At 32.4% G+C, this 22,702-nt stretch overlaps 1 protein-coding gene, 1 non-coding gene and 1 pseudogene across 9 annotated transcripts in view; all 3 read right to left on the bottom strand.

Annotated features, from left to right (window-relative positions):
• MIER1 (MIER1 transcriptional regulator) overlaps window positions 1–22,702 on the bottom strand; it is a 56,502-nt gene that overhangs the window by 5,755 nt on the left and 28,045 nt on the right. For all 8 annotated transcript variants that reach the window (XM_016120836.2, XM_016120835.2, XM_016120837.2 and 5 more), the window contains 8 exons: window positions 22,249–22,410; window positions 21,563–21,695; window positions 19,853–19,917; window positions 16,365–16,437; window positions 8,666–8,817; window positions 7,847–7,928; window positions 6,591–6,685; window positions 3,833–3,960 (listed from right to left, as the gene is read on the bottom strand). In XM_016120836.2, coding sequence (XP_015976322.1) covers window positions 3,833–3,960; window positions 6,591–6,685; window positions 7,847–7,928; window positions 8,666–8,817; window positions 16,365–16,437; window positions 19,853–19,917; window positions 21,563–21,695; window positions 22,249–22,410 — 890 coding nt within the window. The remainder of the gene's footprint in view (window positions 1–3,832; window positions 3,961–6,590; window positions 6,686–7,846; window positions 7,929–8,665; window positions 8,818–16,364; window positions 16,438–19,852; window positions 19,918–21,562; window positions 21,696–22,248; window positions 22,411–22,702) is intronic.
• On the bottom strand, window positions 12,300–12,416 carry LOC118605234 (annotated as a pseudogene).
• LOC118606524 lies at window positions 17,319–17,426 on the bottom strand. The gene has a single exon (XR_004952490.1). It is a non-coding gene; the product is annotated as a small nucleolar RNA U13 (small nucleolar RNA).

Here is a 22,702-nt window from a genome sequence, read left to right as displayed (position 1 = left end):
ATTTTAAAGCTACTATAGACTATCTGATGGCTACAGCAACACCTAAGACAAATTAGGTCTTAATAATAAATCAGTTCCCTAAACCTTCCTGGATACCTTCTATCACCTTTCTGTGAGATCTGAGCTATAATAAGCTCACTAAATTCCTGGGCTTAGCTGCCACACTCTATCATTAGAAGTGAGCTCACTTCTTCCCGAAATCATTCCTGAACAATACGGAAAAAGAAGGTAGTTGTATAAGTGAAACTGGGTTTGGGATTAGAAGATCTGAGTTAAACACCTAATCTCTGAGATATAGTGTCTTTACCTATAAAATGCATATAAAATGCATATTATCAGACATGACTTATCTACCATATAGGGTTATTGTATAAGATATGTATAGGAAGTCTTTTGTAAAATATAAAGTACTATTAAGTCACAAGAACAAAGGTCAGCAATCTATGGCTTGTGGGCCACCTATTTTTGTGAATAATATTTTAATGGAACATAGCCAACATTCATTTGTTTACATAGTGTCTATGACTGCTCTGAACACAACAGCAGAGTTGAGTAGTTGTGAGAGAACATAAGGCCTGCAAAGTCTAAAATATTTACCCTCTAGCTCTGTACAGAAAAAGTCTGCCAACATCTGCACTGGAATAACTCTCTGAAGGCAAAAATTGTAGTCTGTTTCATTTACCACTGCACTACTACAGGTGCCCAAGTTGTGCATGGTACAGAGTAGAAGCTCAATAAAAACCTAAATACATAATATATTTTAAGATTCCCTAGAGTAAAAGAAACAGTAAATCAAATGTTTTTGAATTTTGTGAACAGGATAAATGGGAATATGGATAAAAAACAGTGGAAAGGCTCAGGACTTGACTCAAATTCTACAGTAATAGTCCATAAATAGACTATCGACCATAGCTATAATGTCAAACTACATGATCACATTGTCTTTTGGGTTATGGGGACATAAAAAAACATTGGGATGTGGTAGGTGACCTCCAGAGGTTTCCAACAGTCTAAGGTACAAAACTAATACATATCAAAGAAATGAATATGATAATGAGCTAATCAATTCAACATTCTAGCCTAGTTTCCTTATCTATAAATGGGAGGGAATTAAATTTGATGGTTTTTAAGACCTCTTTAGCTTTATGCTACTCATAAAGAACAATTATGTAACTAAACTAAACCACACAGAAATAGAAATGAGCATGACGAATGCCAAAGGGATTTCAGAAGCTGAGGCTAACAGGAACAACTGGTATCTGATGAGGAATTGTCAGAAATCAATTTGGTAGGGTGGGAATGGATGAATAATGGAGGATGTTAAAAAGCTCAGCAAAGGAAACTAAAGTTGACTAAATATCAAAATTATTTTAAATTTCTGAATATAGCAATGATATTATGAAGGAATTATTATTATTATTATTATTTCTTAACAATTAATGGGATCTAGAATGCTTAAGGAAAAGAGTTAGATAGACCACCCCAGGAGGGTGGAGCAGTGTTCAGATAACCAGTTATTTATGCTGACTTAATTTTTCTTTTTTTTTTTTAAAGAAACTATAATGCAAGGCTGTTACAGCAAAATCGCCAATTTGTAGATGGCTACCAATTCTTCTAGGCAGTGAAGAAAGAATGTGTGTTAGAATCTTTCAAAGGCTATTTATAGGCAGAGTGTGGCAAATGCAAGGTAAAAATGAACAAATAACTTTCAGTATAATGTGCTCTAACTATAGATTTTGACTAAAAAGAAAGATGAAAAAATTCAAATTTTTGTCTACAGGCATTAACTTAGTGTTTTGTGCAGTCACTTCAAGTACAACTATTAACAGCAAACTAGATAAAAGTCTGGAAGCAAACTAGAAAAATATCTCCATGCTTATAGAAAACCACAATTTCTCCTCATCTGGAAAATAATGTACAATCTAGTCTGGTCTTGGCTTTTTATAGAAGATGTAACAGCTAAAAAGAGATGAGTGTGAGTAAAAATTATAGTTCTTTCAGTTATGAAAGACGTAAAGGGGACATGACTTGAAGCTATAAAACCACAGTATTCTTGCCTAGGAAGGAAAGCATATGTGTTCACTTCATATCATTACACCATGGGACCACTGTTAACTCCTAAAGGTCTTCAAAAAGTATTCAGAAGCTATGGAGAAATTAGAGAAATGAAAATGTTTAGTGGGACATCCCTACCTAACCTGTTGAGCTTGACATCACAGAAGACCAACTAAGTCAGCCCAAACTTCCCATGGTGATCCTTTCTGAAAGAGAAAACTGGATGAACCATGGGTCTGACCCAGCATGACAATTCTTATGCTCTTACTGCTGATGATGACAGATTGCCATGTAGTTCATGTGTGAACATTATTTCTGAAATGGGTGAAAAAAATGAAAGATGTTACTACTGATTTTCCCTATAGAAAAGCTTGAAAAATGTGACTATTATAAGATACATTCTAAAAACCAGATAGCTCTATATCTAATTCTATATAATTATGCCTCAACATTATGAATAATCTAAATTTTTTTATATAAATTTATAACATTAAACAAATTAGGTAAACTTAGAATACTGTTTTTATGAAATTCTACTCTAGCCATCAGAAACTTTAAGTAATGGGGGATGAGGCACAGAGTCCAATGTCTTATGATTTCCAAGGGGTAATCATACCCTTTTAGGTAATTTTGCTTTTGATTTTAAAGTGTTTGATCCTCCAAGCAAGTGACCAGCAGACATACCTATAACGAATATGACCAAGAAACAATCTGGCCTAGGAAATTCAAAAGCACAATCAAATACACGTGCAAGCAAATTTTTCAAAGGCAGTCATTTGGCTAGCCTTAAGAACTTCACTGGTGCAAACTGACAAAATGAAGTTCCGACTTTACACTACTTTTATTATGTAAACATTAGGGAATAATCAGAGATAGTATGGCAAAGTTATTTCCACTAGAAAATTAATCAACATTTCAAAATAACTCATGTGAGAGGAAGGGCTCAATTCTCTATGTACATAAGTAATATATTACTTGTGGCATTGGGGACAATGTTTAATGCCAAAGCTAGACTGAGGCTAGTGGCAATAGCATTTCATTGCAAAGCTAGACTGAACAAGGATAAGAGAATTTGGGGCATGGGGACTGGATTAGGTGTAAAAGGCACTGAGTGCAAAGAGTGGATATAATAACCCCTACTCCCTGTACTACCAGGAGTAAGCTAAAGTTGCATTACTAATTATTAAAATTATTTGTTAGATGAAAGGTGTTAGGAAATCTAGGAAAAGGTACCGTGCACATGTTCTTTCCCCTATAAAAACTTTGTAACAAAAATAAAATGAAATTTGACCTGATTTATTATATTTGTATGTATTTTCTCTTTTATATCATCTATACTCAAATCTTATTTTGGTTCCTTGGATCAAAAGTAGATAAGACAAGGAAAACTATTAATTTTCTTTCCTCTTCAAAGTGCCTCTATTAGGCATATCGTCCTTCAGTTTTAGAAAAGATAGTCTCTCTTTTCTCCTCTCACTGCTCTCATAGTGTTATTGGATTAAAATTGTATGTGCTTATACTAAATGGAATATAATATATCAAAAACATGTTTTCACATCTGTGTTCTGACCCATTTCCTCTCAGGGATATTACTTAAAACACGCACCCTAAAATTTGCTTTGATATATTTGTTGTTTCAAATAATATGAACTATAATGTACAATATTTTATAAAGCACTTGAAAAGTCTAAACGTATTATAAAGAAGTCAACACATAAATTTAGACTAATATAAACTTATTAAAAATTATAATTTTCTCAAGAAAAAATAAACTTACGTTACACCAGGATGAAGATTATATTTCTTCTTTCCAAATCGTGTTTGCTGAGCAAAGAAATCGTAACGTTCAGATTTTTTCCACATATAATAGAATGCTACACATTCACCAACTGACCTTGTTCGGACCTATAAGAAACAAATACTTGTTTTTAAGAATCATCTCCTCCTTAAGAGTTATTTCATAAAAAATATCTAAAGTTTGAAAACAAATTTAGCTGGTCTTAAATAGTATGGAATACTATGTATAAAATACAACACAGCAGCTGTGTTAAAAACTATTCTTTTTAAACTCTCATTAAGAGAAATATACTGACAATAAGTCTTCAGATGTTTATGCTTTCATGAAGCTTTCATCTTAATTTACTATAAAAACAAGAACTCCTCTACTGAAGATGTCTATAAGTAGCATTTGAGTTAAAATAATGTTATAAACAGTCTGTAAATACTGTCTCAACAGTGATACACTTAGTTATTTTAGTATCTAGAAAGGCAGGGAATATTCATCCCACAGTGAGTTAAAAGCTATTATAAATAATGCTAATGCTTTATTTACTAAGTTACTCCAGTGCTATACCTATTTGTGTAACTGAATGGGTTCCCCTTATATAATGTTCAACACCTAAGGGATTGTCAAATGGCAACGAAATTCCCTTTTTTGCTACTTGGCTCGGAGAGCTAGTAGGGTTGATGTATATAATAAAACACTGAGTTTAAAATGAAAACGGGATTTGCATGAGTGTTTGGGATGCAAGATGATATATTACTTTAACCCACAAATTTCTATTTTGAAATAAGTATCTTGTGGGATTGACTGTGCCTAAGGTCAATTTGATGACATCCTTAATTCATTACCTGGCAGATATTTTTCTTTCTTCCCCTCTGTTTGCACTTTACAACTTTGGCCTATGTTGCTCTAAGACTGTAAGCTATTAGGGCTCTAAAAGAAAAAGAATCAATCATCTTCTCAAGTTCTTTTTTGCCTCATTGTTTGTATTCTGCCTCTTAGTATTTCTAGATAGATACGAGCCATGTCAATTGCACTTTTTTAAAATTAAAAATTGAAAAGACATTTTGGAGCATGCAAAGTTAACAATATTATGAACAATCCTGGAAAATAAGCCTGTATAACGGAACTTATGATTAAGATCAAAACCTCCATTCCAAGTGTAAAAACAAAGTCGTAATGTTTTCACTGGATCATTCTTCTCCCTGTTAAAGAATAACTGTCGTCTTTGTTCACTAGAACAACTAGTATATTAGGTATAGGTCAGCTGACTTCTGTAACACTGACATATCACCACCTCATTTATACATCGATCAAGGTCTTATTTTCAATATTATGTTAAGACATTTTTGGCTAGTAGTTTCAAATCACCTAATAAGTTCTCATTTCTTAAAAAATGGGATTTCAGTGAGTGGGAATGGGTGGGTACTACTGCTTCTAGTTACATAAATTTATCATTCCAGGAGACTCCTCCATAGATTAAACCAGCATGGTTTGATTACTAGTGTTTGAATTCAAGCAGGAATGCTAGAAATCTGGTATCCAAAAGGTTGTCTCTTCAACCATAAAACAATGTATTTTTTTATAATCAGAAACACATGATATCATTTGCATAAAATGCACTCCTTTCATAGCACATTATTCACTATACTAAAGATTATTGATTTGGACACAACATTAAGAGGTATACATTTTTCACACGAGTGCTAAGACTCAAAATTTGTCTCTTATTAGTTATGTCTGAAGTCATATATCAAAATGCACCAAGATAATCAAGAGTTAATATACAATAAAATCTTAAAAAATAAACTTATGGGATTTGTCAGTCATACTTTTACTATGACTGTTAAATATGTATGAAACAGCCATGAGAGGTATAAAAATCACATCCAGAGGTGTAAAAAAGGAGAATGTGGTGACGGACTATTTAGAGCTTCTGACATAAGCCCATGTAAGTCCAGATACTTTAAACATCATCCTAGACAAAGTCATCACACAAGACTTAGATGCTATCTGTAGGAAGTATGTAACCAAGCTACTTGTCATTTATATTTGCTAAAAATGTGAAATTTATAAGCCTAGAAATTACTTAATTTCTTAAATTTAAACTCTGAGATTTAAATTTTGCCTGTCCTAATTTCCCATAGGAATGACACATTTTCCTAATCTACATAACGGTGTAGTAATCATTAAAAATTTTACCTGATTTCAGTTGCAGGAGAATTAAATGTAAAAATAAATTTGCAAGTGATTACCAAGTTCTTTTGGGTATACAATAACATTGTATGACTGATATTACCAATATAGAATGATGATTATGTTAAATAAAAGTGGTTTTAGATCACTCAGAACTTAAGCAAACATAAAAAATATTTTGTCAATGTCATGTTAAAAAATGCTTTAAAGTTACAAAATTATTTTAAAGACCCTCCTTAAAAAAATCTGTCACAGGATATGGAAAATAGCTTTAAATAACTGCAATCAATGTACATACACATCCCACCCGGAAGTTGATAAACATATATGTCAATGTGTCCAATTCTTAAAGGTTTCTAATATCATGCACTGAAAACAGTCACTTGGAAAATACATACCAGGAAGTCTAGGTGTGCTTATATTATAATAATTCCCTAAATCCCAATACATTAAAATATTCATTATAGAACTTTTAACAGAAAATAATTAAGATATAAAATGATGTGGGTTACCTAAATTCCTTTTTGTAGAAGAGAGAATATATATCGTTACTTACTTTATTAGCCTGAATCAAATGAAAATCCTTTCCATAGGCCTTCAGCCCTTGTTCAAAATTTCTACACTCCTCTTCTGTCCAAACAGATAATTCCTCTGAAAATATGGGGGAAAAAAACTGTTAGGCAATATTTCCTCAAGTGTGTGTGTGTGTGTGTATAAAACAAACTGCAAATAAAAATGTAACTTTCTGGTCACAAATTGCAAATAAAAATGTAACTTTTACTGCTAAGCTCTATTATTGATGGCTGCAAAATATGAAGAAAAACCCCTTTAATTATTAATACAATTTTGAATGATATGGTCCATAACTCTCCAATCTGAACTTGGGGCATGGTTTCCTTTATTCTTTATGATCCAACTATACTAGCCACCTTTCAATTCTTTAAATTTGCTAATGTTCTTTCTTTAGACTTTGTGCATGCTGTTCCTTTTGCCTAGACTTATTTTTTGTCTCCTATACCTCATTCCCTTTTCAGTTAGCTAGTTCGCATCCTAGCAAAAGTTACCACTTTGTTCTAGAAGCTTTCCCTAACAGCCTCACACTTTTCCCCACCTAAGTTCCACTACACATAGTTTGAATTGCACCCTATAATTATCCTTTAAGAACTCATAACTATTTTTGAACTTCCCAACCTAGGCTCTAAGTACCACAAGAGGAGGGATTTTTTTTTTTTATAGTTATGTCCTTAGAATTTAGTAGGCTCTCCAATTTTTGTCAATGAATATCTTTTACTTATTACATAATATTATAAAAATAGTACTCTTAGTGAAGCTGGGGGGAGAAGGGGGAGGAGCCAGTTTAGAGTTTAAAAATAAAAAACCCTGGATTTTAGTTATGACTTCATTATTTACGAATTATGTTTGCCTTGGCTAAAAGTTACTTGAGTTCAGAGACCTCAGTCTTATAAGTTTTAAAATGATGGTAACATCTATCTCATCATTTAGCTCATAGGGCTACTACCAAAATCAAATAATAAAATATTTATAAACGTGATGAAATTCGAAGGTATTATGTATTTTTACTTAAAAGGCCTTAATTTCCCTTAAAGGGATAGCCTTAATCTCATTTCCCCAATGCCTTATAAAGTAATTTGTGTTATACACAAATTATTTAAAAAGTTATGATTCGGCAAATATTTACTAAATTCAGAAAGATCAGTATCACTAAACATAGGCTATAGCTAGGTAGACTGAAGGGTTTAAGTTTTAAATTTTTGCTATTTCATGAAAACAAAATTTAATATTTATGCTTACCTCTAGCTGCTTTTACATTAAATCTTAATCTTCTCAATGCTTCCTCTGTATCAAAATTGCATTTAACCAATTCATATAATGCCTAGAAAATAAAGGGCTTCAATATGTGACCCAGATTACGAACAGTTCAAAGCTATAATTTCTTAAGAGAGTAAAAGCTTTCTAGAATCCAGTGTTTTCATCCTTTCGGTAGGACATCTAATTTTAGTAAATGTCGCACACGGAGAATTAAGGAAAAACAAACATTCAATCCTGACAATTGACTGACTCTAAATATGTAGAAAACAGGATAAGGAAATACTCTCTTGGCAGCCATAGTACCCCATCAATTTAGAAAAATAAATTATTTTATAAAGATTACAAATCCCTTCTTTTTGCCTTTTTGAGGTTCTTATACTAAGATAATTTTAAACAAATCAGAAAAAAAAACTGACTAAAAAAGGTAAAACATAATGAATGATGTCATTAGGTTCATGGGGGGCACTGGTTTACCATTTGTATAAAAACATTATACCAGATGTGTATTCCCAATTTGATGGTACCCAGATTCTCAGGGATATCTAAAGGAATTTTTAAAAGCCTAAAAAAATACATACAGGCAAATTGAAATATCAACATTTTTGTTTATTTGAGCTGAAATCATACCTATGAAGTGTGTAACACTATGTATATTATGCTGATTATAACCGCAGATTCTGATAACTATAGGAATTTTGGTGGACAGAATAACAACACTGAATATGACAGCATTTACATTTAAAAATGTTTATGGTTAATTTATTTTGGGAAAATTATAACAGTAATTTCTTATTCATTTACCTGCTCATTGTCTTTTATGTGAGATCCTTCAGGAATTGCTTCTACACCTTTCTCGTCTCCTGTTCTTCTAGATGCATCCTTAAGAAATACAATCACTTTATCTTCTGGTAGGTACTCAGGGTCCCACAGGAGCTGATCATCATTTTCATATACTAAATTAGTAAAACATAGTATTTTTAAAATGCCAAAAATTGATCGAGTTTGTATTAAAATGTATCAATGAATAAACAACTCAAACTTAGAGTTAAGAACTGAGAGGTAAACTGTGTGGTCCTACTGCTTGTCTGACTTCGTTCTTGGGCAGTATTCACAGCCTTGGTGAATAAGCATTCTAAACAGAAACGTACCCTTTCAAATTTGGCCTACTTTGGCTTGAGTTTACCAAATTCCAAATTCTCTTAGTTTCACCAGCACCATCACCACTTACTACCTGTATGACCTTGGGCAAGTTACTTCCCATCATTGCCTCAACTCTGAAATGAGAACAACAATCCTAATACATAGGGTTGTAAGGATTTCAAGCATTTTAAAACAATTCTGGAACATATTGATTTGATGGATATTCAATATTTTTTGAAGAGTTATCTAAAAGATTACTAGTCAATGTTAACATTGTTTCTTGGTGGTGGGATATGGAGCAATTATTCCTTCTTTACATTTTTCTATGATGCTTAAAAATGTATTATGAGTATAAAAATTTTTTCATAACAAAAGCCCTTACTTTTTTTGTAAAGCACAGGTTTCATCAGAATTTCCATTACAAGATTAAAACCTAAATCTCGTCAAAGTTTAAAAAGTGAATGGAAAGGAGAACCTAAGATGAGAGCCTTGTGGAATTCTAAATGACAGGAAGATGAAGCAGAGACAAAATTAAGAAGGAACAGTCACAAGATAGAAAAGTGTGGCACGACAGTAGCTAGGGGAAGAAAATGTTTCAAAGAGTTATAGACTGGTAAAATCTATTAAATGACCAGGTTGAAAACTGAAAAAGGTATGCTGAATTTATTAATTCAAGAACATTCCAGAGATGGAAGCAGAAGCCACAATGGAGATGACTAAAGAATAAATGGAAGGTGAAGAAATAACATATTAAATTCTTAAAAAGGTCAGCTGTAAGGGAGGAAAGAGACAAGGCAGTAGCTCAAGAGGAAGTACACTTAAAGAAGGATTTTGGTTTTGTTTGTTGGTTTTTAAAGATAGGAGACATAATCATTTACATGCCAATAGGAAAGAGCCAGCTGGAGGAATAATTTTGAACCTAAAAGACAAAGATTAACTAACAGTGTCAATGTTCCTTTTTCATGAAAAAGAAATTAACAGCTAATTAAACATTTTCTATGTACCAGGCACTATGTTAAGCGTTTTCACACAAATTACCTGCCCTGAACTACCATACACATACACTTTAAAATATTCCTCTACCTGTTTTCCAAAATTTATACTCTTCTTACATTATGGCTGAAAGGATAATCTCTAGAAACTCTTTCTTCATAAATCTCATTCCTTTTTTAATCTGCTAGTACAATCCTAGAAAAATTCTAAATTGTAAATACAATAAAACTCCCATAATAAAGTGAATTTGAATATACTGCCATTGATTTCTATTTTCTGCTCACCTCTGTTTGCTGAAAGGAGCAGACTACAGTTATATTCGTCGAGTGATTGGTGGGGGGTGGACAAGGCCTTAGGAGTAAACCCAGACTCACGAAGAGGAATATGTGGGGTGGATCCAAGTCCCTAGTGTTCTCTCAGTTAGATATGCCCAGATAAACCCTAAGAAATAAGCACAAACTACTGTATGACCTTGGGCAAGTTATTTCTGAAAGTATTCTGGAAGCCCCAGGTAGCCACAGGACACAGAGATGTCTTTATTTAAGCTGAATACACAAGTATCACCAGATGGCACCAAACGATAAGCCAGACCCCTATAATTGTGACTTAGATAGCCAATAGGATAGTACTGAGAATATGACACTTCATTTTATGCAATTATATTAAAAAATGACCATGTGACAATAGACTAATGGTTATGAGAGGGTAGGAAGGAAGGGGGAGGCAGGAAGTAGATGGGGTAAAAGGGGTCAAACATGTGGTGACAGAATGAAATCTAACTATGGACGGAGGACACACAATGCAATATATATATATGCCTTACTATCGAACTATACACCTGGAATTTACTGGATTTTGTTATGTCATCATAAAAACAAACAAACAAACATGCAGTAAAAACAATTAGCATTATTTTCAAAGAATATACCACACTGCCTTTCCCAAAATGGACCAATTTATTTTCCAGTTACATTTATACTCTAAATGACTTCTGACTATAATCTAAATAAAAGTCAACTCAATTGATACTTATTAAATATCTGTTGTAGAATGACTAAATGCCAAGAGATCATAAATTCAGAACTCCAGTATGATAAAACACACTGAAGTACTAAGGAGAAATAATGTCTACAAATATAATATAAAAGAAAAAAAAAACTCTTTAGTAGCAACAGAAAAAAGTAGATTATAATTCTATAAAGTGACATAAATATACTGAATTTTGAAATATCAATCACTCAAATATAACAGCATCTTCTGAAACTATAATTCTAAAGGAATAACCAAGCCTAAAATTCAAACTTTTAAAAAGCAACTATATATTACTGGAAGATATAATTTAAATGATTATAAGAGTTCAGAGGCAGGAGCTCACCTAGTATATTTAGCTAAGGAAGTGCTTCCTCCTATGGTATTTTATATAATCAAGTTAAGCTTGTCAGGTAAGCAAAATGAGTTGTCAAAATAATTTAACAAAGCTCATTGTATGTGTGTGTGTGAGTCAGGGGAACTAACGCAGAAAGCTGAGAAACCACTACGAAACCATAAACAAACTTCCACAATCTGGGAAATTAATAAATGCATATTTATTAACTTTCAGTTTTTATTAATTGATTGTTACTCCATTTCTAAGTAAAAATTCTATCTATGTAAGGATGAAAATGCTGATCCATAATTAGCATTATGGTGTAATAATACGGCTTACAACAGAAATTTCCACATTCTTAAAAGGTCACACTGTAATTAATGACAAATATGTCCTGCTTTTCAAATGTTCCAGTTATACCACTTTGCTTTTAGGAAAGACCCACTTTAGTACTTATTTTTGCTAACCAAAAGCTATCGGAAGAGGTTTTCGCTCTTATGAAAAAATACAAAACGTGAAAGTGTCGTTCAACATATTTTGCAGTGAGCCATTAGACAGCGCACATGAGCAAGAGTGGTGCCCCCAAGCTTCTGTCCTGAGAGCTACAATCAGCATTAAGCCACCATGGCTTGGAACTGTGTGAGTGTCTGTGCTTTATCTCAATTTACTTTGTGTATCTGTTAGAAAAATGCATCTTAAGGTATTAGAAAAGCCATATATCTTTCCTGCTTTAACTACATGTTAATGTTAGGTTAGGCCTAAGTGTTATTTGGTATGATCTGAGAGGTTACTTTTGGGGTCTGGAAATGCTCAAATATTTTTCCATTTATTTTTTATTTTATTTATACATTTATTTATTTTGGTGAGGCAACCCTTGGTTGACCTCACAGATTACAAGCCCTTGTCAGTTTACAATCTCTTATTTTTAATTTTTTATGCCTACAGCTCCTGGTCTCCTAGCTGGTCTCCCATCTAAGTACTAACCAGGCCCGACCCTGCTTAGCTTCTCAGTTTGGACGGATTGGGCTTGTTCAGGGTGGCATGGCCATAGATAAATATTTTTCCACTTAAATTAAGAGAACAGTAGTCCCTCCTTATATATGGTTTGCTGTCTGTGGTTTCAATTACCTGCTGTCAACTGTGGTCAGAAGATACCTACTTTATTTACCTCACTGCAACTCATCATGCAGACATTGTATCATCTCACATCTTCACAAGAAGGGTGAACGTAGGATAATATTTTGAGACCACATTCATATAATTTTTATTACGGTATACTGTCATAATTATTTTTTATTATTCATTATTGTTAATCTCTTACTATGCCTAATTTATAAATTAAGCTTTATCATAAGTATGTATGCATTAAGAAAAAACAGTATCTACAGGGGTTGGTACTATCTATGTTTTCACCGTGGGTGTGGTCTGGGAATGCATCACCTGTGAAGGAGGAACACTACTATAATTTCTTCTTGGCTTTAAGCCATTTCAGCTCATGAAAGGTTTCAGGGGCACTCTCTACTTTTGAATAGTGAGGGAAACCTGTATAGGTTAAATGAAATGCCTGTTTCAACAGTATCATCAACCAAGGGTAAAGCACATGTTCAGTTTTCAGTAACTTAAGAATCAACTTGTCAAATGTTCATTAGACACAACCATTTCCACAGTCCTTTGCTATATACTGGTTCATAATTCCTAACTATCACTTACTTACTCTAAAACTTATATCATGCAAGCATAAACATTTGACTAAGAATATCCTGTACCTTGACTTTTATTTTTTCCTAGGTAGCCCATCTAATTCTAAATTAACTTAGTCTAGGGTTCTCAATCTCAGCACTGACACTTTTAGCCAGATAACTCTTAGTGGTGGGGATGGGGAGGTACAATCTGGTTCCGGTGCATTGTAGGACCTTTGCCAGCATTCAAATTATTTAGTCTTATAACAAAGTTGCAGTGTTTACTCTGTAGTACATGGAAGTGACAGTACATACATAGCTTTGAAAAATCATGCCTTTCATCCACACAGCAATTCTGTGGGAATTAAACCCTTTCTACATGGCTGAGTGGAGCTGACACAACCCGCAGGAGCCTCTAACACAGATAAATGAGCCAGGGTGAGAAAAGGTCCTCACTCATCTCTCTGGTCACAGTAATTACTTCTGGTTGGGTATATGACTCAAGCTGAGTCAACAGAGGCTCTCCCTAATTTTTGCAGGAGCAAAGAGGGGTGGGCAAATCTTCATTTTTGCTGGTTTTCTAGCTATAAGGACAGTGTAAAGTATAAGGCAGGAGCTACCAATAGCCATCTTAGCTTGTCTGACAATAAAGGAAAGAGGGAAAGGAAGGAGACACCTGATAAAATAAGAACTCCTCGATCCAGTTATATTGGAAGCCAGAACTTTCCAGTAAAGAAATCAAGCAAATTCTTTTTTGCTAAAGTTAAACTAAAAGGGGTTTCTGTCACTTGGAAGCAAAAGAACATAAACTGATGTTTTTTGAAAATCTGAATACTAAAACTTAGAGAGATAAATCATTTATTGACTAGTAAATGCCACTTACTGAGCACTTACTATGTGCCAAATGGTATGCTGCTAAGTGCTACACATAAAAATGTCACATGTAAATCCTCACAATAAGCTCTGTAAATAAATGCTCTATTATAGCTCTTTTATAGATGAGAATAACAAGTTAAATAACATATCCAAGGTTAAATGCCTAGATACTGATGCAAGTTCATTGGCTCAGTTCTGCAAATACTATTCTGTACCCACCTAATAACTCGGCCACCAAACATTTACTAAGTGCCTATGTGACATGGATCATTCTAGGTATTATGGGTGTAAAGATGAATAAACAAATCATTATACTGCACTGAGAATAAATGACTTACATAAATTTAAGAAAATGTTAATGTATAGTTGAGGTTCTGTAACCAAAATAGATATAGGTTCAAAGAACGATGTCTCAAATGTGACTATAACTAATAAATCTTATTTAACATAATTTTTTGAACCATGAGTGATAACTGATGAGCAATATATAATCTGCATAGAGCCTAGTTAAAAAAAAAAAAAAATAGATGTCATAGAGAAAAAAATTTATCCATGTCTCTCCAGGATAGTCAATAGGGTTTCCTTGAACCAATGAAAAAATTCTAATCCATCTGTCAAACAATTTCTATAGTAATGATATCTAAATATCTTAGGTTTTATGGCACTTTTATCAAAATCAGCCAAACCAAAAGCTCTCCCCTTTTGAATGTGTGCTCACCAGGCCAATAAAAAATACTCTCAATTTTTTTCTATTACAATGCACTAATCAGCACTATCCCTTTGACAGCTTTATTTCTAACAGTGTGGTTTACATAGTACGTTGTTTCACGAGTTTGATTTATTTCAATTAGAGTAACCTAAATGAAAGCAAATTCTAGGTATCACGACTAGTTTGAATTCTTTTAACTACAAAGCTGAAGAGAGGCTCTTTTTTACCACAGTGACCCCTATGAGGCAGCAGCACTGCCCAGCTAAATCTAGTCTGATCCTTACACAATCTAATACACTTAAATACTCAAAGAGAGAAAGCTTCATAAATCGCTGATTTTCCTGAAAAAAATTAAATATAATTGCTTTCTAAAATTATGGTAAAACTGAAAACATTAAATCAAAATTTAAAACCTTAAAGATCAGCGATTGTGATCATTTATACACTGATATTTGATAATACATGTTAAAATAAAAAAGATAAAGCTTATTAAAAGATAATAAAACTATATTTAGCCATAGTATTAACTTGCCACAGATAAAACTGAAATGTTTTTCCTACCTACTTACAGAAAACACAATTTTCAAAGATAAGAACTGCTATTTTTCAAGTCAAAACTTAACAAGTTTGTAATGAGATTTCTTTAATAAAAAAAATTTAATAAAATGGAACAAATGTCTAACCTTGTTTTTTATTTGAAGACAAAGAATTTAATGGTAAACATATACTAATCATTATATAATATATAAGTTAAGTATAACGTCCAAAATACAATTACAAAAAATAAATACAAAAGCTAATGGGTCATTTATTTTTGTATATAATTACAATGTATTTTCAAAACATATGCACAGAATATCTCTATATAACAAAGTCACCCCATATTGATATCTTTAATGTTCCAGAAATTAACCTGAAAGTGAGTGCAAACAGTTACTGGTGTGTTAAAACATTTTTGCTGTTACTAGAATTTACTGGCCTATGGTATTCCCTTAACTGCCTCTGATCTACTGCTTGCCTTAAAAACAAGTACACACTTAGAATATAAAGTAAATTTTTGGAAGGAATGCTATAATCAAACAACAAAAGACTTCTACAATTCTAGAAGGCTCTGCATATGTATTTTGAAATGTGGAGAAGAAAATGAAATTTAAAGAAATGAAGAGATTTCTGGTATTGAGTGATGTCACAATGCCTATGAGTTCACTGAACACACACACACACACACTCACGCCCTTTCTCTTTCTCAATTATTTTATGTTATTGGAAGTTTCAGTATTTGTGACCTACCTTAGGACTTTTTGATAAAAGGATGGAAAAAAAACATGTAAAATTTAAGTATACAAGTTGTTTCCTCAAATTATTTTAAATGCACAAATATCAAAGTACTCAATTTTAGTAGGTAATAATAGTAAAAGTTTCAGAAGCAATTATGCTTTTTATTTTGGTTTACTCAAGTTTTTTAATTATACAGGTTATAAATGAGTTTACAGTATTTAAAATATGGAGGGAAAAAGTTGGATGGTTTTTAGTCACTTAATACCAAAAAAGAATTCATTTTCACTAGACTTACATGAACAAAACTGGAAAAACAGAAAATTTATTTCTTAATAGAACTACAGGGTTCTTTTTCATAAATCAATGGAGTAATATAAGCTGTCACGTTCTTATCTCATTATAAAATAGCTCATCACTTCAAAAGCATGAATTCAATCATTAAATTTACTAATAACCCACCTTTTTCATTTTCTTTGTATCTACAAATGCCAACTGGAATCTCTGCTTGAAACATGGAGCCCACCATAATCTCCTATTTTAGAAATAACATAAAACATTAGTAAGATGTAGTAACAGATTTTATATCCATTTCGAGCATTATCATCTTCTTGGGTAAGCTGTTCCTGGTTTCTCTGTCATAAAATACAGATAACACCAATTAACTACCTCAGAGATGTATTGTGAGGATGAATGAGTTAATAATAGATAGGAGCTTGGATATGATTGGATGAAAATATTAGTAATAATAATGTGGTGAAATGCAACAATCAATGGATACAAACTACTTCAAAATAAAAAAAATTCTTACTATTAATTTAATAAGATAATCGCAAACACTGAAAAATGAAGTCAAATTTAGATATTTTCAGCGTCTACTCTAAACTAGGGTTCCTATATTGGCAGTTATCAGTGTTATCTGGGAAACTGACAGACATGCAAATGCTCAGGCCCGCCCCCAGACCTACTGAACCAGAACTTAATAAGCTCTCCAGGTGATTGTGATACACACTTAAGTCTGAGAACCAGAGCTTTAAGATAAAGGAAAACTGTATAAAGCTCAGTAGAGGTCAAAATGGATGAAACGCCAAACCAAATGAATAAGCAAGTTAGTGCTTGACTTTCATTAAAACAATACAAAATGAAAAAGTAACCTCCCCAAAACATAATTAAATCTTATTTTAGGAAATTTGTTAATCGAACCACATAGTCAAATCACAGATTAGGGAAAACTGGCTGTTCAGAAAGACAGACATTGGAGATCACCACTAATGAGATTTTACAACACATACGGACCAAGATTACACAGACCGCCTTTTGCTAAATGTTAATAAACTTACTTCATTTTCAAAATAAAGACGCATGCAGGAAAGGTACAAAATCATGGTGTAAGTTTCTTTCTGTTTTTCTTTTTTACGCTAGATGGGAAATGTGTCAATGCCAGAACAAGGTCTGAGGGAGGCACAGCTCACACAACAGCATGAACACCCACCCCATCATCATGCTTATGAACTACAAAAGGATCGGAGTAAGTTTAAGTAATTCTTAGGGTCTGAAAAGTTCCTCTCTCCGGTTGTAACCCCACTGATGTTAGAATTTCATTTTATCTGAATTTATAAATTCAAATACATGCTCGATGAAATAAATTTACTGCTATACCTAATTGGAAACCAGTTTTCTAAAAATAGTATTACACAGAAATTTTCTCTACTGTTATATAAGAATTTTCTTTGTCTTTCACTATAAAAAGGAGTACTTTATTGTCACTTCTTGTGCCTCTTTTAACTTTACTCACCTATTCCTACCAGAGGATAGTCAAGTTATTAACTCTAGCTGGGGCATTTCTAAAAATCTCGATGCCTTGATTAGAATGAATGAGTTAATAGCAAGTAGGAGCTTGGATGTGATTAAATTAAATTAGGATCTCTGGAGGAAGGTAATCAGTATTTAAAAGTCCTCTAAGTGATTCTAACATAAAACCACAGCTAAGAACTTCTGAACTACTACAAAGATAAGACACCTCTTTTTTCATAGCAAGTTCAAAACATTTCTTTTCACCTGCTAATCTGTTCTGTAGGAAGGGAAGGGAAATAGCACTTAGGAGTATCATGTATCAAGTATCTTATGTGTAATTTTCATTAGATCCTAAACAATTTTGGCAAGACTAAAATCGTTATTCCCATATTGCATGCAAAGAGATGAAACTCAAATGAACTCACTGTTAGTAAGTTTTGGGGCTACAACTTGAACTCGGGTTTGATTTCAAAGCTGTTTCTTCTGCCCCAGTTGCTATAAAAATTCGATTTTATCTTACAAGCCCTAGAAAATGAATTTCTGAATCTGGAAAATTTTTTTACTGCAACAAAATCATATTAAAAATAAAACAATTTGGATTTACCATGGTCCAATGGTCTGCTTTATTACATACTTTTCCTGAGGAAAATCTAATACTTTCTAGCAAAGAAGGCTTCACCTCCCCTCATTCTCCCTCCTCTAAGCTTTTTGTTCCTTCATTAAAAAAAAACGTTTATTTAACTACTATATTAAACACTTCAGCTACAAAAATAATTAATTTATGTTGGAGAAAAGATATATAAACTTAAACGTGTGGTGGAAAATATCAGTTTAAGATGACTCCCAAGGTTTCTAGATTTTTATCATGTTAATTTCTGCATGGTGTAAAAATCAGGAAAAAAATGGACTAAAAACCATATGCCCAAATAGGTTGCACAAAAAGTAACTTCTGTGACCCTTGTTCTCCTTCTTCAATCCTATTATTTATTCATCATTTGCTTAAATTAATTAACATATACTACACTGAGCTAACCTTCCCGTACCATTCTAACTCAAACTGATGTCTCTCTTCTAAACATCTCTTTGGAAATTTATAACTAGATCAATTCTGGCTGAAGTTTAAAATCCTTGGGTAGCTCAGTCCAAATTCAAATGAATATTTTATTCTTCCTAACAGAAACTCTAAATATGTTCCCTTATTTTAATCGGCAAGGGGGTCACCTCTTTTTTAAGTCTGCCCCAGGCATCCCAAAACACACAACTTAAACACACATACCACAGGGAAAATTCAAAAGCATTAACTAAATAATTAAACAATCATGACTTAAGAAGTACAGATAGCCCACTCAATTGGATGTTCTGGGCTATTCTGCCTTCAAAGAAATGGTTTATATGCACTAAATTTAAAATCAGACTTAGGAAAGAAAACAGCAACAAAAAACTCAATGGAGTTTTTAAGAGGAAAATCAGGTGATTTCTCTCAACAAGAATGGCCTAATTTCTTCTACAGAAATAATTTGCTCTAAACAATTTTAAAAGGCATTTTGATAAGTTTTCTTAAGTCAACTGCTCTGCAACAACTTAAAATTAATTCAATGTAACTGTCTGAATAAACAATGTTATACAATTTTATAATTTAAAACTCGTGTCAATATACTATGTTTAGATTCATCTTAGAAATAAACATTTAAGTATGCAGTTTTAGAGAAGCCCAAATCCAACTCTTCATATAATATACTTAGGATTATAAATATCAATGTGAATATAGCATGGAAAAATCTGTATCTAAATTATTAAACAAAATTTACTTATCAAGTACCAAAGCCTCTACAACTGATTTCCCAAGTATAAAATATGTAATACTTTCTATAGTGGAATGTAAGTCTAATTCAGTACTAGTTCAGAAAATTAGATTCTGAATCTCTGTTTGAGGACCAATTTGCTCCACAAAGGCTAATTCTTTCTATACCAATTTATTTTATAAAAAGATAAATACTTTTCTCATCTTAATTTATTAGAGGAAATCTGAACATCTACCCGACATTTAAATGTCACAGAAGGGCTTACCTCAACTTTATCAACATATACAGATAGTAAAAGAGTAATTAGTTAAATATTAATTTATCTAAGTTTTTGGAAAATATAGCTCTAACTACCTTTTTCCAGTCTTCTGATGGAATATAATCTTCATCTTCTTCAGATTCTTCTTCTATTTCACTATCTAGAATAATAAGACAATAATACTATAAAATGATTGCTCATCCTATCCACATCTGTATATATGTATTTTATTTTTATATCTACCATCAAAATGTTTAAATATGTCTAAACATATTTGCAGAGTTAGGCCAAGATCTTTCTAATCAAATAATACTCTATCAGTTAAAAAACAAACCCATAAACCTTCTAGGACAATCCTAATCTGTAATCTTGTTAAATGATTTCCTACAAAAACTTTAGCAAAAAAATTGTTTTAGAATCAAAATAATGTTTTCTAAATCTAATTCTACAAACAGCCTGGTGACAGAATTATGTGATCTCAATTTTTTCCTTATAAATGAGAATTTGGACAAAACAGTGGTTTCCAAACAATGCTCCTTGAATCACTGAGAACTTTATTTTACAGCATCACTTTGGAGAGAAGCACCTGAAGGGGGAGGTATATATGAAGACCTCCATTCTTCCCAACCTCTGTTTAATTCAGAGTGGGCAGGTTGCTTTATGTTTATATTTTGAAGTAAGAATGTATTTGTACAAAGAGGTGGGAAACATGAAAACTTTAAAATGGTACACAAAGTTCAAAAGGGTAACATTACATATAGCGATTAATTCTTGCTATGAAAAAAAACTAAGATAGGTAGTCTATGTATAACTTCTAAGCATCAACAGAACTGAAATACAAGAAGAATGAAATAAATATTGTTTCAAGAGGTAGCCACTTAGCATCCACTTTGGCAACTGATCTGCTCTTTAAGGAATGAACACATTCCCCAAACTTAAACTTAACACAATTATTTCAGTAACTAATTTCTCCTTGCATTGGTACACTTTTCAATGAGACTACATCTTTAATCAAAACTTCATAAATTATTAACAGCACTACATTTACTTCTGAACTAAATGTGTAACAGAAATCATTCATACAAAGCAGTAGCCATTTAAGCAGTTATTACATCACTACATGCCGTAAGTTATTGTTCCTCAAGTATTTTTCTTCCTTTTCAAGTATAGAAATTTAGATCACAAATTTAAACTAATAACACTACTGGTTGAGTTTTCCTTATCAAAAAGAGCTGACTTATAATGATTTCTGCTTAGAATGAAACACTGTGAAACGGATGAAGCATGCAGATGTTCAAGATAGATGAAAGGTCTCAACTACTGCTCATTTCTGACTAGATAACAACTGTAGAAAAATTAGGAGAGTTCCTCCTATGTATAACGTACTTCTACCTCAAGAGTCAAGCATTTCTTTAGACCTAGGAGCCATTGATTAGAGAAAGCAATGCTTGTAAATTCATCTAATAAAGGCTAAGAAGGCAAAGAAAGTAGAAAATGGAAACTGAGAAGACTAGAAGGAATAAGAAATGATCATGAAACAAACTAAATTTAAAAATGGGTCAGGGGAAAAGGAGCACACTCGAAACCAAGCAGTAAAGTGTCACACAACAATTCCTGTAGTATATTCATGGACAACAGGGCCCAGCATGTTAACTAATAACATTGAACAAAATCCCATTTCTAGTAAGATTTCAGAATAAATGAAAAACAAAAACAAAAACAAAAAAAAACCCAACCAGAATTTCAGGCTATGTGGATTCAGGGGTAAAAATTATATCCGAACTGTAGCGATCAACAGCACTTACTTGTATCAAAATATTTACATCTACGTGGGCGAATTATTTCCTGGGCATCTTGAGAAGCAACAGATTGTGATGGATCATCATTGGAAGACTGAGTTTCATCCTCTTGACCTGATGAATCCTTTATATTCTCTTCCTATATAATCATAAATTAAAGATGTAAAGAAAACTGTTGGCGATAAAAGGTCATCGTATTCCAAATAGAATAAAAAAACTGGTAAAATCTGAACTGTCTGTAGTATAATTAATAGTACAGTACCAGTGTTGATTTCTTAGTTTTGACAAATTTACCAAGGTAACACAAGATGTTAACATTACAAGCAAGCTGGGTGAAGAGTACCTAATTTCTGTACTATCTTAGAATCTTTTCTGTAAATCTAAAATTATTTTAAAACAAAATAAAAAAATACATACAGAACTTCCAAAGAGCCTTTATTACTTAAAAACAATAGTATTTTTTAAAACCTGGTACAAAATTTAGAATAGGCATTGAAAAGAAATCAGAAAGACACAGCGAAAACTATCATCTCTCAGAAGTAGATTGCAGGGGACTTCTAATTTTTATTATATATTTCACTATAAGTCAGATTTATTATAAAGAATAAGCAGTCAAAATGAATGTGTTCATAAATTATAACTCTGACAAGAATAAAGACTACAATCTTAAAAATATCCATGTATAACCTTACTTTATTTTCGCCACTACAGCCACTGTTATCATCATTATCGGCATCTTCATCATCTTCACCTTCTTCTTCCTCTTCTTCCTCCTCTTCATCTTCTTCAGGTAGTCGAATTGTACTATTATAACCATAAAGACTGAGAAGTTCATGAATTGGCATGTCGCCTTCCTAAATAGACCAAAATGAAAAGTTAATTTCTGAATAAGTGATATTTCATTATTCTTAAATTCACAAATCTTCAGTATTCATTCCACAAAGAATCTTAGAACTGTATCAAGAATTCTCAAATCATAAAAAGTGAAAGTGAAAATAACTCTGAAAGCTAAGAAAATTCTAGTCTTATTAAGAATTTCTATAAGAGACTGACCAATTCAAATTACTAAGAACAAAATGTTTAAGTATAATTAAAAAAGACATTGGTTTAGAACTCTTCTTTTGTGCTATTAATTAAGTTAATATA

The sequence above is a fragment of the Rousettus aegyptiacus genome, unplaced genomic scaffold (assembly GCF_014176215.1).
Source record: "Rousettus aegyptiacus isolate mRouAeg1 unplaced genomic scaffold, mRouAeg1.p scaffold_m13_p_1, whole genome shotgun sequence".
Classification (NCBI taxonomy): domain Eukaryota; kingdom Metazoa; phylum Chordata; class Mammalia; order Chiroptera; family Pteropodidae; genus Rousettus; species Rousettus aegyptiacus.
This window is presented reverse-complemented; position numbering and strand designations above follow the sequence as displayed.